Source organism: Orcinus orca, chromosome 16 (assembly GCF_937001465.1).
Source record: "Orcinus orca chromosome 16, mOrcOrc1.1, whole genome shotgun sequence".
Lineage (NCBI taxonomy): Eukaryota > Metazoa > Chordata > Mammalia > Artiodactyla > Delphinidae > Orcinus > Orcinus orca.
Window position 1 is genome coordinate 50,450,837 of NC_064574.1, and position 16,980 is coordinate 50,467,816.

The following is a 16,980-nucleotide window of genomic DNA, read 5'->3' on the forward strand; positions in this document are numbered from 1 at the left end:
TGCTCAGCAGGAACCAGGGAGGGCTTCCTGGAGGGGGTGGCACTGACTCCAATCCCTGCCCAGGTGGGGAGAAAAGGCTTTGCAGCCAGGTCGCATAGGGTCTGACCTGGCCCTGCTGTAGTCTGTGTGCCCCTGAGTCGGCCACTTGCTACCAGGCCACAGTGTCCACATAGGGACAAATGCAGGTGACAGGCCCTCCCTGCCGGGTGTACAGAAGGAACAGGTGGAGCCTGCCAGTAGAGCCTGGCCTTCAGCTCCTCCTCTATCCCTCCTCCCCCATCCTGGGACTTCCCTGCTCCCTCTCCAGTTTCTGTGTGGGGAGGAGACTGGTTGCAAAGGGACAGGAGGGAATGTTTGGGATGGTGGGAATGTAGTAAACTTGATGGTGGTGGTGGTTACAGGGCTGTATACTTTTGTCCAAGTCTTTGAACTGTAGACTTAAAATTGGCAAATTTTAAATAAGTGGGTTTTTTTTGTTTTTTTTTTTTTGCCACTTTGCAGCTTGTGGGATCTTAGTACCCCAACCAGGGATCGAACCCGTGCCCCCTGTAGTGGAACCATGGAGTCCTAGCCGCTGGACCTCCAGGGAAGTCCCAATAAGTGTGTTTTTAAATGATACCATAATAAAGCTGAATTTTTTTAAAAAGTTTGAATCATGGAAGTCTTTTTCCAAAGGTATTTGTCTTGAGATATGTGAGCACAAACCCATATTTGTCCCGGAAAAACAGTAACTTAGCATGGACTGAGCTGTGGGCACACAGACTTTCAGCTAATGAATATCTACAAAGCAGCCCCTGGGATGTGGTCATTTTCTAGCTGTGAGACCTCAGGCCAGTCAGCAAATCTTCCTGACCCCCAGCTGATTTCATTTATAAAAGGGAACTGACGTCGTTCCTTGGGGTCGTGGTGGATGAAGCATGTCACGTGTGGGTCTGGAGCAGTGGGCGGCCCTGGGGCTCACGGGTCCCTTCCTCCTTCCTAATTTCTGGCCCTTGGGAACTCTGGCCCCGCTCAGAAGAAATCTTGCAAGGTGCCTAACCCACGCCACTGCTGCGTCTTGCTTGCTCCTCAGCCTCTCCCAGTGCCCCCACCACCCCACTACCAGCCCCTCTCATCACCCCCTCCCTTCCAACCCTCACTCAGCTCACAACAGCAATTTGCTACCGAGTAGGATGTGGCTGAGATGCTGGGAGACGCCTCACGCACCCAGAAGTCTCCATGAGGTGCCTGCACCCTAATCAGGAGAGGCGTCCTGAGCCACAGCACCAGGGGGCCTCAGTCAGTGGAGAGCCTGATTCCAGGGCTGGGAAAGGAGACCCCGGGTCCCAGAGGGTGCTGGACCTGGACAAAAGGGAATGCCTGCGGCTAGCTCAGCCCTTCTCCCAGTGGTCGGGGGCATCGGTGATGTGAGGGAATGCAGGTCTCCCGCCTCCAGCCAGGGCTGTGTGTACAGGTGCCTATGCACTTGTGTCTGAGCATCTCTCTCTCACGTAGGCTACCCTGCCCCCGGGGATGAATCCCAGGGCTTGGAGTTGACACCAAGAACCCAGGGAGGAGGATCTGGGGGCTCAGGTTAGAGGTGCCCAGGAGCTGAGTTAGAGCATCTATCCCAGACCATCCTTGTATTAATGAGGAGTCTGGGGACCAGGGGGGATGTACTTTCCTGAGGCCATACAGCAGACAGCGGGAGCCGGGGGTTCTCAGGATCCATGCAGCCCCTCACCCAAGTGTCCCCTAAGAGCAGCCTCTTTCTCACACCCAATCAGCACACACGTGCACTGGGCCTTTCTCCGTACGGACGCCAAGGTCAGTCTAGCTGGTCAGCATCGGGAATCCAGAGGCTCCACCACAGTTTTTAGGTTTGGTGGGGGGGCCCCAGCAGGCTTTCAACAATGACCCTGGCTTTTTCCAGGGAGGGAAGAGGCCTTCCCAGGCTGGGACAGGCTACAGCAGCCGGGCCTGCCCTCCGCACAGGAGGCAGGGCAGCCTGGAGGCGCTGAGACGCAGACAGGAGGCAGGGGGGGTGCCTCGCGGTTCCACCAGGGACTCCAAGGCCCCAAGACCCCACCGCAGTCCCCTTTCGGCCTTGTCTGGACCCAGGAGCTGGGGCCCTGCCTGCTCGACCCCCGGACTGAGGAAGGTCCCCTCGGACCCTCTTCCTAGCCAGTGCCCGGTCCGGGTATAGGCAAGAAGCGGGGCCGAGACCCCCTTCCCAGCCAGTCCCGCGGGATTAGGCCAAGTCCTGGGGACCGAGCGCGCACAGGGACCCAATCGGGGCCGCCCTCCCTCCTTCGCCAGGGGCCACAGGGCGGGCCGGGCGCGCAGGCGCAGACCGCTGAGCTCTCTGCTCTCTCTGTAGGACGCCGGCAGAGCCTCTGACTTCAGGTGTGTGGCACAGGCAACTGGGCGGCTGCAGGTGAGGTTGGGAACTGGGGGTGCGGGAGGCACACCACAGGGTGGGGGTGGGGGGGCGCTCACGTTCTGTGCCTAGAAGGGTTGAGCAGGGCGGTTTTGGTGAAAAGTCCAGGTAAAGTCCCGGGATGGCGGAGCTACTGAGCAAGGTGGGGCAGGCCTGCTTCCCTACCCTCCCGGCTGCGCCCGCCCTGGAAGCTCCGCGCTCGCCCCGCAGTGTCCCGTGCCCCGAGGAGCGAGACTCGTGGAGAGACGCCAAAGAATGGGAAAAAGTCATTTCCTGCTTTTTAAACAAGAGACCCTGCCAGTTACACAGCCTACCCCGCCTAGGGCGAGCACCAGGCCTCTGCTTTGAGAGCTGGCGCCGTCCACAGCCTGCCCCCCTCTCCCCACCATACACACACACCCCACCCCAGACCACGGGCACACAGAGCACCCCTGGAGGGTCTCTGCTGAGGATAAGTGGTCCTGCAGCACCCCCCTGCCCCATGACAGTTCAAATGAACAGGCCAGAGAAACAGGTTACCAAGCATTTAGTGTTGGCGGGTGGGTGCCGGCAGCCCCCAGGGACCCCCCAGCTTGTGCTTCCATCCTGGCCCAGCTCTTTGCCTTAAACAGGTGCAAGTCAAACCGCTGTCATGCCTTGGCCATCTTTTGTCCGCTGGCCACATGGGGGTCAGGGTGGGGGTTGGGAGAGGCAGGGACAGCAAGGCAGAGTGGGGAAGAGTCGCACAGAAACGGGCAACTTGGGAGAGACGATGCGAGAATGGCAGGCCGAGCCCTGGGGAGGGGTCAGCCCCTGTGCAGGTGCCCTGGCAGGAACACTTGGCGCTGGATCCAGGGCTGGTAGGCAGAGACCCTGGCATACACCCCCGGGAGGCTGGGCTCAGCGCAGCCCCTGATGGAGCTCACCACTGCCACCTGCACCCAGCGCTTGTCCTGGAGCTGGCAGACCAGGGGGCCTCCGGAGTCACCCTGAAAGAAGCAAGAATAGCAGACAAGTCCAGTGGGGCTCAGGTCTACGCTGCAGGGGGTGCGAGCTCTCAGACTGAGGCTGAAGTCGGGGAGCACAGGGACCAAGACGGCTGGATGCTGGGGCGGGGAGTGGGGGGATGCACAGGGCAAGCTCTTTGAGGCTCCAGGTAGCCAGGCAGGATCTCTGTCCTTGATCTGGTCCTCCTAGCAGCCCTGCATATCAGCTCTATCTGCCTCTTTTTTGTTTTTAAGAGCTGAGGCCTCTGAGGCTCAGAGAGGTCAAACAACTCGCTGAAGGTCACACAGCTAGTATACAGCATCGCTGAAATTCAATCACTTTATTATTATTCTGAAGCCTGGATGCTTCCCCCGATGTATGCTGCCTCCCTTACTAGTCACGTGGCCTTTTTGAGCCTGGACTCCTCTGTGTCTTTGCAGCACCTGCTCACCTCCCTGTGACAGCCGGAGCCCGAATTTTCTGGCTTTTTATTGTCAGAATGACTCTGGACCCATTCTTGTAAAAAGTATTCATCGAGCTCTGACTCCAAGCCAGACACTGTTCTACCTCGGGGATGAGACAAAGCCCCCAACCTCATGGAGCAAGATTGTAATATGTCCCCACTGGCCCAAGTCCAGGACCCAGCCTGCCTCTTGGGGTCACGTAGGGTAAGAGGGGACCTGGGGAGCCTGGCTAAGCACTGGGGAGGTGCATCACAGATCCTCTGTGAATGGGCCTCTGCTTCCTCACCCCACTGTACTTAAGGGGAAACAGGCCCAGAGGGAGCCAGTGACTCCCCAGGCCCTGCGGAGGATCGGGCCAGGAGCACTGGCCAGGGGTCCGACTTCGCAGAAGCCCTTCTGGCCCTGGAAATAGCCAGCACACAGCATCTCCTTGGCGATGGGCTCTGGGCGGTAGAACCTGCGGCACCCTGCAGGCTGATGATGTGCACATCCACCTCCTGCAGCCGGTGGGGGCTCCAGCAGAGCCACTGAGGGCAGAGTGGGCGTCAGGGTGGGAGAAGGGGTCCTCGGGGACCACAGGTGGGGTGTGCAACCACGCCTGCTCTCTGGGGATGGCTAGGAGCAGCGATGGATGCGCCCCCTCCCCGGGCGGCCAGCTGCACGTCGTGTGGGTGGTGAGGCGGATGCCTGACCCGAGGTGAGTGGTGGTGCAAGATGAGGGCTGGGCCAGGCCCTTGGGGACAGGGTCGGGCAGAGAAGCTGCGGGTGACTCACTGCCTCCTCGCAGTGCGTTCTGCTCCACCTTGGGGCAGCTCCCTCCAGCCCCAGCCCCTTGCCTCTCACCCACCATTCTGCCTGAGGTCCCCCAAGCCAGTCACCCAGCAGAGGGTGCCCAGCAGGAAGTAGGAGCCTGGCGAGGCCAGAGGGGCCGATCTGATGGTGCAGGAGAAGGGCACGGGGCATGCCAGCTTCACCAGGGCCACGTCGCTGCCCTGCAGCACGTTCCCGTTGAAGGAGGGGTGCCGGACGATGCTGATGACGGCTGTGGAGACGGAGTCTTGGGGATTGGTGTACAGGACAGACTCTCCGAGCTGGATGGTCAGGTCCTGCAGATTCACGGAGCTACGCGGGAAGCAGGAGGAGACATGATGGGCCATGAGGACAGAGAGTATGGTGGTGTCGGCCCCACCCAGACTGGCTCCTGCGGGGGGGAGAGGACCATGCACCTGGGAGCTTTGTTCAGTCCTGCAGACCCTCTCTGCTCAGCCCTGGCCCATGGGTCAGATCTAGGCTTGGGGGACACAGGGCTGGCCGCGTCTGGATGGGGAGAAAGACTCCAGCGTAAACATCCAGCCATGTGATAAGACGATTCATCCTCTGTCCAGAGCCCTCTGTGAGGCGGGGCCTGTGCTGCTGGGGGACAGAATGGACTGGGCCCCACTCTTCCCAGGCTAGACAGACAGCGAGGCAGGTGGTGCCCAGATGGTAGAGGGTGAGACCAGCAGTGGGCGGCAGGTGGGTTCTATGCCGGCAGGTGGGCAGGGCGGCCAGGGGAGCACAGTGGTTCCACAGGAAGTTGGGGAGGCATGTTCTCTGCAGGGGGTGGGGTGGCGGAGGGAGGCGGATGACCCCCTCCCAGCATTTGAGGACAGCTGAGCTGAGCCCTCAGGCAGGTAGGAAGTTGACCTGAGATGGGGACAGAAAGGGGTCCCCTGAAGAGAGGAGTGTGCAAAAGCCCCATGAGGCAGGGGACTCTTGATCAAAGCATCTTCTGAATTCCCACCAGGAAGCTGGTCTCTGCCCGAAGCCCTGTGCTTATTCAAGAGTGTCCTTGCCTTCCGGACACTGAGCGAGGTTTAAGTCACCCTGCAGGACTGTTCCTATTCCGAATGTCCCTTCTCAGGGTGTTGGGCTCACTGGGGCTGCAGAGGGACCCACACTGCCTGGGTTCACATCCTGTATCTGCCGCCTGCTTATCATAGGGCCTCAGGCTCTGTGCCTCAGTTTCCCCATCTGGAAAATAGGGGTTTTAGTACCTACCTCAGGAGGTTGTCACGAGCAAAAAGTGATCCATGTAGTGTGCTTGGAACCATGCCTGCCTGCAGGAAGCCCCCAGGGACTGTTGATCATTATTCCTGGGACTTAATTCTACCAGGAACGTTCCAGAAAGGGTTCCAGCACCAACAGAAAGTGAAAGGTTTATTTACCCCCACATTACACTTGGGACCAGCCACTTAGGTATTAATTATTGCACCTGTTAAAGTTAAGCTGACACCTTGGTTCAGCCTCGAGAGGGACTATCTTTGATTTCGAATTATCTCCGTGTGGAATTCAGCCTTGAGTTGCTTTAGGTTGGCTTTGTTTTGGTTTTGGTTTTCAAATACTGTCAAAGAGCATTTTGCTCTTTAAATGTTTTCTGCTTTCATGTACACCCATGTTCTTCGCAGCGTTATTCACAATAGTCAAAGGTGGAAACAACCCAAGTGTCCATCAGTGGATGAATGGATCAATAAAATGTGGTCGGGGCTTCCCTGGTGGCGCAGTGGTTGAGAGTCCACCTGCCGATGCAGGGGACACGGGTTTGTGCCCTGGTCCGGGAAGATCCCACATGCCGTGGAGCAGCTGGGCCCGTGAGCCATGGCCACTGAGCCTGCGCATCCGGAGCCTGTGCTCCGCAACGGGAGAGGCCACAACAGTGAGAGGCCCGCGTACGGCAAAAATAAATAAATAAATAAAATGTGGTCCATCCATACAGTGAAATATTATTCAGGCTTAAAAAGGAAGGAAATTCTGACACCTGCCACAACATAGATAAGCCTTGAGAACATTATGCCAAGTGAAATAAGCCAGATACAAAAGGACCGTTCTGTACGATACCACTTCTGTGCGGTCCTTACAGGAGTCAGATTCATAGAGACAGAAAGTGGAAGGCTGGGACTTCCCTGGTGGCGCAGTGGTTAAGAATCCACCTGCCAATGCAGGGGACACGGGTTCAACCCCTGGTCCGGGAAGATCATGCTGTGGAGCAACTAAGCTCATGTGCCACAACTACTGAAGCCCGCGCGCCTAGAGCCTGTGCTCCGCAACAAGAGAAGCCACTGCAATGAGAAGCCCGCACACCGCAACGAAGAGTAGCCCCCACTCGCCGCAACTAGAGAAAGCCTGTGCGCGGCACCGAAGACCCAATGCAGCCAAAAATTAATTAATTAATTAATTAATTTAAAAAAGAAAGTGGAAGGATGGTCGCCAGGGGCTGGGGGAGGGGGATGGGCAGTTAGTATTTAATGGAACAGAGTTGCAGTTTTACAAGATGAAAAGAGTGCTGGAGAGGATGGTAGGTTTGGTTGTCCAACAACGTGAATGTATTTATTACCACTGAACTGGACACTTAGAAATGGCTGAGGTGGTAAATTTTATGTTATATGTATTGAACCACAATTTTAAAAATAGGAAAAAAGTGCCTACTTCCAAGTACTGTCAAATAATTAAAATATGTTTTCTTTCACAGTTTGAAGAAAATGCCAGTGTCTGAGGCAAATTGCTGAAGGAAAGCTGGATGCTGGAGTGACCCCAGCCTGCAGGCATCTGAGTCACCTGCGGGGGGCTGCAAACGGCAGTGAGTCCTGGGGGTGGTCGGGGGCCGGCACTGTCTTCCCCTCTAGCTGCCTGGGGCCTCTCAGCGAGTGGGAAGCAGGACTCACTTGGAGAAGAAGTGGGCGGCGGTCAGCACCCACCGGTGGCTGACGAGGCTGCCTCCGCAGACATGCTCTCCCTGCTCTCTCAGGCTTACCTGTCAGGGCCACTGCCAGGGGGACGCCACCATGCCCCCAACGATGCGGACCTCTGGGACAAAGCCGATCACTGGTGGAGAGATGGGTGGAAATGGCCTGAGGGTCACAGGTCAGCCCAGCAAGCCCCCCAGGTGGCCCCCCTATGAGAACAAGGCCCAGGGGTGGGGCCCAAGGGTTGGCTCCCCTCCCACCTTCATCTCTAGATTCTGTCTAGATTCTGAACCCCAAACAGCTGCCCCATGGAACTTTCCACAGTGATGGACATGCTTGGTACCTGAAATGTGCTTGTGTGACTAAATTTTTAATTTAATGTTAATTAATTTAGATGCAAATGGTCCCTGTGGGTGGTGGATGGCTTCCAGGTTGGAGACCTGGGGAGGCCTCAGTCCCCTTGCTGGGAAGAGAGGCAGGGTCCCCTGGCTGTTGTTCTGAGGTTTAGGTGAGAGAAGGCCCGGGAAAGCTCGAGCACGTGGGGGGTTAGAAAGTCTTGGTCCCCCTTCTGGGTCTCAGTTTGCTCCTGAGCTGTGCACAGATGAGCTGCCTTGGGGAAGGACTTTGAAAGTTGTAAAAGGCACAGGACTGTGCGGATTCTCACACAGACCCGCAGGGCGCAGGGAGCAGGTTACGGTGCTTCAAGAACCGGTTGTTTTGGATGCGATCCCACACCTGTCTCTTGGGGGACAGAGCTGGGCAGAAAAAGTCAGGACAATTTGAGGGCCCAGGATGGACCTCAGAGCGAGGGGGACACAGGTGACTGGCCCCTGCCTCCCGGCCAGAGAATACCCAACACGGAGGGACCACAGACTGCCCAGGGGGGTTCTAGGGCAGCCGGACGCCCTGCCTCGGGACTCAGCCCTTTCTCCCAGGAAGGGAAACACGAGGAGCGCCAGAGGCAGCCACATCTACAGGCGGAGGAAGGTGGAGGATGCTGAGCCCCAGCACGGGGGTGAGGGGGGCAAGAGAGGCCTCCCAAGCTTTCCCCACAGCCATGGCCACGGCTGGGACGTGCTGCTGCCAGGGCTGGGGCACCTTCGCTCGCGTCCCCCCGCTGGAAAGACCAGGGATGCTGGAGAACCTGGCTCAGAGACGGCTTTGGCCCGGGGACCTGCCCGTGGGGGCCACAGCACCCCAGTCCCAGAAAGGACCACAAGAGAAGGTCTTCCCTCCTGCCCTCCAGGGACCCCCTCACCTGGAGGGACGTCTGCCGAGGGCCCAGTGGGGACTCCAGGTTCTCCTTGTGCCCTGGCGCCATCTGACACGGGGTTTGGGGCTCGGGGATCTGGTTCTCCACGTGCCAGCAGCCTGCGGCCAGGGTGATCAGCTGATCCCGGACGAGGCCAGGGCATTCTTCACTCCTTCCCTGCCCAGCCCGGCATCGCCTCCCCCACCCCTACCCCATGGGTCCTGCACAGGCTGAGAGCACTGTCTGGTGGGCCCCACCGGCCCCACCCAGGGCTGGCTGTGCCCCTGCCCAGCAGGGGGGTAAATCTCTCCTGGTCTGGGCTTACCTCCCATCAGGCCTGAGCCCTGTCCCCCCTGCAGGAGTGACCACAGGGTCCCCTGAGCATGAGTCACTGCCTGGGCCCTCTGGGCTTCCTCCTCTGGAAACTCTGGCCTCCAGTCTGTGGCCGCGAGCCCCAGGGTGATGGCTTTTCCTCAACCCTGCCCCTCACGTCCAAGCCCCTCAGAAGTAGCACTTCCTGAGGCCTGGGCTACGGCTGGAGAGGCTCCCAGCCCAGCTCTGTCCCCTCGTCCTACCCTCCCCGGGGAAGAGGGCCTGGTCCATCGCTGGCCACCCGGACCCCAGCTCCAGGCTCAGGGACATAGCTGCCTGAGGGAGGGACCTTACCTGGGGATCATTTTTCAGGGAACCAGGTGGGAATTCAGGGGAGAATCCCAGGCCTTGCGTGACGTTAAGTGTCTGCCTGGTCCAGGTGCTGAGGAAACCAGAGGAGGAGGGACAGGAGTTCCGGGAGCACCTGGCCCAGGAGCTGTGTCCCTGTTGACTCTGACAAGTGCCCGCGACACTGCAGCCGCCCTTATCTCTGGGGCCCTCAGCCAGTCACTCCCCTGCCTGCACCTGCCCTTGTGGCCCTTCAGCCTCGTTGGTGGAGGAGTGGTCGGAGGTGCTTAGAGCAGAGGCCCCAGGCTGAGGCCTGCGGACTCAATGCCTGCGGACTTGCTGCCAGATCCAGGCCACAGGGCCCCAGAACGAGGCAGGAGGCACCGGAACAGGCCGTGAGCCCAGTGCCCGCAGGTGCCCGGTGGGACCTGTCACAGGTACAGCTGGACAAAGCCTGGAAATGCAAACAGGGTCCTACCCATCCTGGAGGCATTTGGGGAGGAGACCCGGCAGCTGGGGGAGACCGCCCCACTGGATGTTTCCTGTTTGAGTCGGTTCTTGGAATTATGTAAGATGGAGCAGCTGTGTCATGGCTACAGTCTGGTTATCATGTAGTTAACATTTTCTTTTCCGGCCTCGCCACACAGCTTGCAGGATCTTAGCTCTTCGATCAGGGATTGAACCTGGGCCTCTGCAGTGGAAGCACAGAGTTCTAACCACTGGACCACCAGGGAATTCCTGCAGGTAGCTTTTTTTTTATTTGGTGGGAATTTCAGTATCTACAAAACAGCTCAAAGAATATAGCTCAGAATATTAACTGTGGCCCTTGAGAAGACACTAAAAGTCCTTGACTTTGTTCAATGGCTAAACTATTATTTTTTTGCCTTGCTTGACTGTTTTCCTTTGTTTCTGCGTTTTTCTCATTTCTCTGATTAAATGTATTCTTTGGCTAAAGTTTTCCTCCAGACAAGAGGCAGGCGGAGGCATGGGGAGAGGGAGTGGCCTGTGCAGGGAAGGCCCCAGAGGGTCCTGTGCCATTACAACAGTGCTGTAACTCGGGGTTCCCAGAAGCTGGGGGACGGACGCCACCTCCCTGGATGTTCACATCTTAAGGAGAGACTCCCAGGTCCTTGAGAAAGACTCTCCGGGGTCACAGAGCTGACAAGAGGCCTGTCTAGTCTTCAGAAGGGTTAGCAGGCATTTCAAAGAGAGGAGGGTGTTTACCCGTCTTCTAAGTAAATGATCTGAGGGAAGGGAGGGGGGATCTCTCCCCTTATTTTCTTTTTTTGAAAATTTATTTATTTTATTTATTTATTTTTGGCTGTGTTGGATCTTTGTTGCTGCATACGGGCTTTTTCTAGTTGTGCCAAGCGGGGGCTACTCTTGGCTGCGGTGCACAGGCTTCTCATTGCGGTGGCTTCTTTTATTGCAGAGCATGGGCTCTAGGTTCGCAGGCTTCAGTAGTTGTGGCATTCGGGCTCAGTAGTTGTGGCTCGTGGGCTTAGTCCCTCTGCGGCATGTGAGATTTTCCCGGAGGAGGGATCAAACCCGTGTCCCCTGCATTGGCAGGCAGATTCTTAACCATTGCGCAACCAGGGAAGCCCTCTCCCCTTATTTTTTTTTTAATTAAATTAATTAATCACTTAACTTTTGGCTGCCTTGGGTCTTTGCTGCTGCGCGTGGGCTTTCTCTAGTTGCGGCGAGTGGGGGCTACTCTTCATTGTGGTGCACGGGTTTCTCATTGCAGTGGCTTCTCTTGTTGTGGAGCATGGGCTCTAGAGCGCAGGCTCAGTAGTTGCGGCGCACGGGCTTAGTTGCTCGCGGCATGTGGGATCTTCCCGGACCAGGGCTCGAACCCGTGTCCCCTGCATTGGCAGGAGGATTCTTAACCACTGTGCCACCAGGGAAGTCCTCCCCTTATTTGCAACGGGGGAATTAAGCCTTTTATTTTAATCTTATTTGTCCTTAGAACACACACACTCACAAGTATTGGGTGCTTTCTGTGAAGAATTCCACAGGGAGGGAACAATACACTGGATACCACAGTGTCCACCAGGAGCTGAGGAAATCTTGTCTTCCTGTGATGGCTCTTTACTTTGTTGTTTTGGGTTTTTTTTAATTTTTTAATTGAAGTAGAGTTGATTTACAATGTTGTGTTAGTTTCAGGTATACAGCACAGTGATCCAGTTACATATATGTATGTATTCTTTTTCATGTTCTTTCCATTATAGGTTATTAAAAGATATTGAATCTGGTTCCCTGTGCTCTACAGTGGATCCTTGTTGGTTGTCTATTTTATATACGGTAGTGTGTGTCTGTTAATCCCAAACTCCTAATTTATCCCTTCTCCTCCCCTTTCCCCTTTGGTCACCATAAGTTTGTTTTCTAAGTCTGTGAGTCTGTTTCTGTTTTTTAAATAAGTTCATTTGTATCATATTTTAGATTTCACATATAAGTGATATATGAAATTTGTCTTTCTCCCACTTACTTCACTTAGTATGATCATCTTAGTATGATAATCATGTTGCTGCAGATGACATTATTTCATTCTTTTTTTAATGACTGAGTAGTATTCTATTGTATATATACCACGTCTTCTTTATCCATTCATCTGTCGATGGACATTTAGGTACAATTCCATGTCTTGGCAGTTGTAAGTAGTGCTGCTATGAACACTGGGGTGCATGTATCTTTTCCAATTAGAGTTTTGTCTGTATGCATGCCCAGGAGTGGGATTGCTGGATCATATGGCAACTCTATTTTTAGGTTTTTAAGGAAACTCCGTACTGTTCTCCACAGTGGCTGCACCAGTTTACATTCCCACCAACAGGGTGGCAGGGTTCCCTTTTCTCCACACCCTCTCCTGTGTTTGTCGTTTGTAGACTTTGTGGTGATGGCCATCTGACAGGGCATCTCTGCCTTGAATATGCTGCAGAGGAGCCGGGTGGCGCTCTCACTGTAGGGCGCGCTGCTTCACTCGCTTGGTGTTTTCAGTGGGTGATGCCTCGGCATCCGCGTGCCCAACCCCGTCCCCGTTCACGCACGTCTGCGTCTGCAGTGACACCAGCATCGCCTCTTTCCGCGTCTGCCTGAAGTAGCCTGGACGGTAACAGGGCCACCCCCAACTCAGTCATTCATCTCAAACCTCAAGTTTGAGGTTGTGTCCTGATTCTGCTACCACGAACATGCACAGGGTGTTTCTGTTTGAATCAAGTGCTGACAGGGCCGATCTCCCACCTCACACCCCCGAGGGCCGGCGGCCTGGCTCTGGAGCCTCACGGCCTCCAGCACCCGCCCTGCAGAGTGGTGGCATCTGTCATTGGCCTGAGAACGTCTGTATCCCTCGTTCTCCCATCTCTGGGTACCATCCTCTCAATCTTTACCCATCTGGGCTGCAAAATGGTACCTTCTGGATGCTTTAAAGAGCACTTCCTAGGGACGGGGCTGGGGGACCAGTTTTCTAATGCTCACATTCTGTCCCTTATTCTGAGAAGCCCCCTCGGTGTTTGTGGTCTGTCTCTGGGGCTGAGACTCGTGGCCTGTTCATGGCAGCACGTGGCACCACGTGGCACCATGTAGCCTGGGCTTGGAGCCCCCATCACTCCCTGTCCTCACCCTGCCCTCAGCCTGAAAGGACCTCAGATCCCTGTTCTCCCGCATGAATCCCATCCAGACGACAGGAACCAGCTCAAAACTCGGCTCTCATCAAACGTGCCTGGTGAGAGCAGGGGCACGTGACCCACCTTCTTCTCCATCGTCAGGACGGAGCCCCATGTCAGCCACGCAGTCTACAGGTGAAGACTCATCCCAGCAAAGACTCTCACACCCTGGCCCTGCTGTCGGTGCAGCTGGCTCACCTTCCAGAACCTGCACAGCAAGACAGGATATCGGGCAGTTCCACCCACTGATGGGCTGGCTCCCTGGTCCCTCGGAAGGAATAACTCGGAGCCATATGTTCTCCTGGCTCCCGAAGAGCCTCGGTTACCCATAGTGGGAACACTCTCCACACACATGTCACCAGCCATTGTCTCTTCTCCGCCACAGTTCCCTTCCTTTCCACATGGTGCCTCCCCTGAATCTTCCTCTCAGGGCAGAACTGAAAAAAAAGGCAGCGTGCAGCACCCTCCAGGGGCAGGGCTGGGCCGGGTGAGTCAGGCAGTTGGGGGATCCCCACTATGTCTAACGTTTTGAGAAGTCATAGATCATTTAAAAGAACACAAACCAGATGTTGTATCAGATCATTTGACAGCAAGTAGTGAAGAAAACAATTTAGAAGCAATCGAATGGCCATTTGAGGATGAGGGCAACATAAGCATATTCTCAGAAACACCACATCCCAAACCTTTGAACCAGTTTCAGTTAAGCTCTCATAAAAGGAAAATGTCCCAAGGGATATATTCAGCAAAGGAAATCAAATCTCATCATCAAGCCTACTGTTATCTTTCTAAAATAGATCATGTCAGAGAGAAAGAGAAGAGAGAACCACAGTAACCCAGAATTAACAGTCTAAATGATATCAAGATGTCAGATTCGAGGGGATGTGAGACCAGGAGATGTGAGCAGCTGATAAATGTCTTCTCTTATTGAGATCACATACAGACGTCTGTTCTAGAAGAAAGGGGAGAAGGAGGAAAAGACACAGAAATATTGGAACAGTATAAATGAGTAAATTAAGGTGGGAGAAACCAGTCTGACCATATCAGTGATTATATAAATGCAACAACAGTGAAGTCAACAATTAAAACACCACTGTTGAAGGTGGGTATCAGAAACACATCCGGATGCATACTGTTTACAAGAGAGAAGCAAATGTGGAAAGTAAAAGGATGCAAAAAGATATTACAAGCAAATACTAGCCAAAGGATAGCAGGATTCATAAAAAGAAAATTTGGGATAAATTGATTTCACCACAATTTAGAACCTATGTTCCTCAAAAATCACTCCTAAGAAAATGGGAGGAGGAGTCACAGGGAGAAAATAATTGCAAAGCATAAAATACTTGTAACCAGAACATATAAAGAATTCCCCAAATACCATCGTGAGAAAACAAAAACCCAATTAGAGAAATTGTTCAAAAGATGTAAACAGTTTGCAAGAGAAGCTATGAGGATGGCAAATAAGCACATGAAAATGCTCAATGGCCTTAGTCATTAGGAAAATGCAAATTAAAATAAAAGCAAACCAGTTAAAATGGCATTTTAATGCCATTGACAAAGTCAAGGGCTAGTGAGGATGAAGCAAAACACAGGCTTTCCGTGAACAAGGGAAATGGAAGCACATTCCCATGAAAACCTATATAAAAGGTTCAGGTTGGCCTTATGCATAATCACCAAAAACCTGAAACAATACCAATGTCCTAAACTGGTAAATTCAGGTGAAAAAAAAAAGAAAGCAAGAAACTTCAAGTAAAAATAAATGAGAGGTCTTCCCTGGTGGCACAGTGGTTGGGAGTCCGCCTGCCGATGCAGGGGACACGGGTTCGTGCCCCAATCCGGGAAGATTCCACATGCCGTAGAGCAGCTGGGCCCGTGAGCCATGGCCGCTGAGCCTGTGCATCCGGAGCCTGTGCTCCGCAACGGGAGAGGCCGCAGCAGTGAGAGGCCCGCGTACCGCAAAAAAAAAAAAAAAAAAAAAAAAATGAGAGGTAAGCAAACAGCAGTGTATCCATGCAGGGGGGAGGGTTGGACAATGGATGCAGCCCAGAGGCCAGAGGCTGGGGCTGGGAGCGTGGCACACGGGGATTTTTTGGAGTGAGGTCATTGTTCTACACCTACAGTACAGTGGTGCATCTGTCAGAGCCCATAGATCTGTACCCTAAAGTTGACAAATTTTACTGGATGTCCCTTACACCTCAATAAACCAGACCCTACAGAGAGATCATGGAAACAACAATTTGTGAAAATAATCATGAAACTGGGACCATACAAAAAATCTTAAGGGAAAAATAAAAGCTCCAAGCATGGATATTTTAAAAATGAGCTCTACCAAAATTTCAAGCAATTGATCAGCCCAATTTTACACAAAGTCTGCCCCAAAGAGAGGGAAAGAGGGAGCCTTACACATCCTATTCTAAAATATCACCATAAGACTGATGTTGACACCAGATCAAAATCATAATAAGAAAGGAAAATGTAAACATCAACAGGGTTCTAAAAATTAATAAGTTGTACCCACCTGGGAACACAAGATAACATGACCAGGCTGGGTGTGTGCAGGAATTCAAGTTTGGCTTATTAATAATAGTCCATGAATGTAATCCACCACGTGGACAGACTAAAACAGAGAAATCATATGATCATCTCAATAAGCACAAAAAAAAAATCATTCAATTCATTAGGTAGAAGAATAAATCTCTTAGTCACAAGTGTTAGAAGGAAATGCCTTTACCTAGTAAAGCACATCTATAAAAATAAAAACCTAGAGGAAACATTACCCTAAGTGGATAATGATTAGAAGTTTCTTCTATAAAACAAACCAAAAAATAAGCCAAGGAATACTAGCCCCACTTTTATTTACCATGGTACTGGAAGTCCTAACAAGTGTAATGAAAAGAGGGGAAAAAAGTGTCACCTTTTTATATACCGTCAGCAAACAGCTAGAAAGTCTAATGAGAGTACACCATTTTCAGAGTCTCTAGGAATAAGTCTGTTAAAAGGGGTGCAAGAACTCTAAAAAGAGAAACTGTAATACATTATTAAGATTTTTCCAAGTTTTTATTGTCGTAAAATACACATAACATTTATCATCTTAAACACTTTTAGCGGACAGTTCAGTGGTATTAAATACATTCGTATTGTTGTACAACCATCCCCACCATCCTCTCCAGAACTCTATTCATTTTGTAAAACTGAAACTGTTTCCATTAAACACTAACTCCTTATCCCCCTCCCCCAGACGCTGGTGACCACTATTCTACTTTTTGTCTCTGTGGATTTGACTCCTCTAGGGACCTCATAGAAGTAAGATCATAGAGTGTTTGTCCTTTTATGACTGGCTAATTTCACTCAGCATAATGTCCTCAAGGTTCACCCATGTTGTAGCCTGTGTCCCAATTTCCTTCCTTTTTAACCTGAATAATGTTCCACTGTACATATGGACCACGTTTTGCTTATCCATTCATCTGTCAATGGACACTTGGGTCGCTTCCACCTTTGAGCTATTGTGAATAGTGCTGCTATGAACATGGATGTACTATTCGGATGCGTTTCTGAAGAGACCTAAATTGATGGAGAGATAGATCTTCGTCTTGGATAGGACAACATATCATGGAGATAGATGTTAATCTTTCTCCAAGTGACCTGCAGATTCAATGTGATTCCAGTATAAATCCCAGCTGGATTTTTTCATTGACTTTAATGAGATTTTCTGAAAGTAATACAGAATTCCTTTGGGCCAGCGATAGCACAGACAATTCCAAAGAACAGGGAGGGAGGACTTCCTCTATTAGCATCAGGACCTATTACCGACTGTTCTGGGGTCGTGCTTTCTCCCACTTCA

The 16,980-nt window shown here is 52.9% G+C and overlaps 1 protein-coding gene across 1 annotated transcript; it reads right to left on the reverse strand.

The window, feature by feature from the left end:
* Positions 1–3,204: 3,204 nt before the first annotated feature.
* On the reverse strand, positions 3,205–9,426 carry LOC101278809 (serine protease 33-like). The gene is made up of 6 exons (XM_004270473.1): positions 9,399–9,426; positions 8,830–8,942; positions 7,551–7,639; positions 4,697–4,971; positions 4,231–4,376; positions 3,205–3,387 (listed from the first exon to the last, which is right to left on the reverse strand). The coding sequence occupies exons 1-6, from the start codon at positions 9,424–9,426 to the stop codon at positions 3,205–3,207; spliced, it is 834 nt and encodes a 277-aa protein (XP_004270521.1).
* Between the last annotated feature and the right edge of the window lie 7,554 nt (positions 9,427–16,980).

Excerpts from the sequence above, each read along its gene's own strand:
- LOC101278809 (XM_004270473.1), bottom strand. The coding sequence starts at position 9,426 with ATGGACCAGGCCCTCTTCCCCGGGGAGG. Across the intron at positions 4,972-7,550 it reads GCCGCCCACTTCTTCTCCAA|CTCCGTGAATCTGCAGGACC; the intron begins GTGAGTCCTGCT and ends CTTCCCGCGTAG. Across the intron at positions 4,377-4,696 it reads GGGGGACCTCAGGCAGAATG|TGGCTCTGCTGGAGCCCCCA; the intron begins GTGGGTGAGAGG and ends CTCTGCCCTCAG.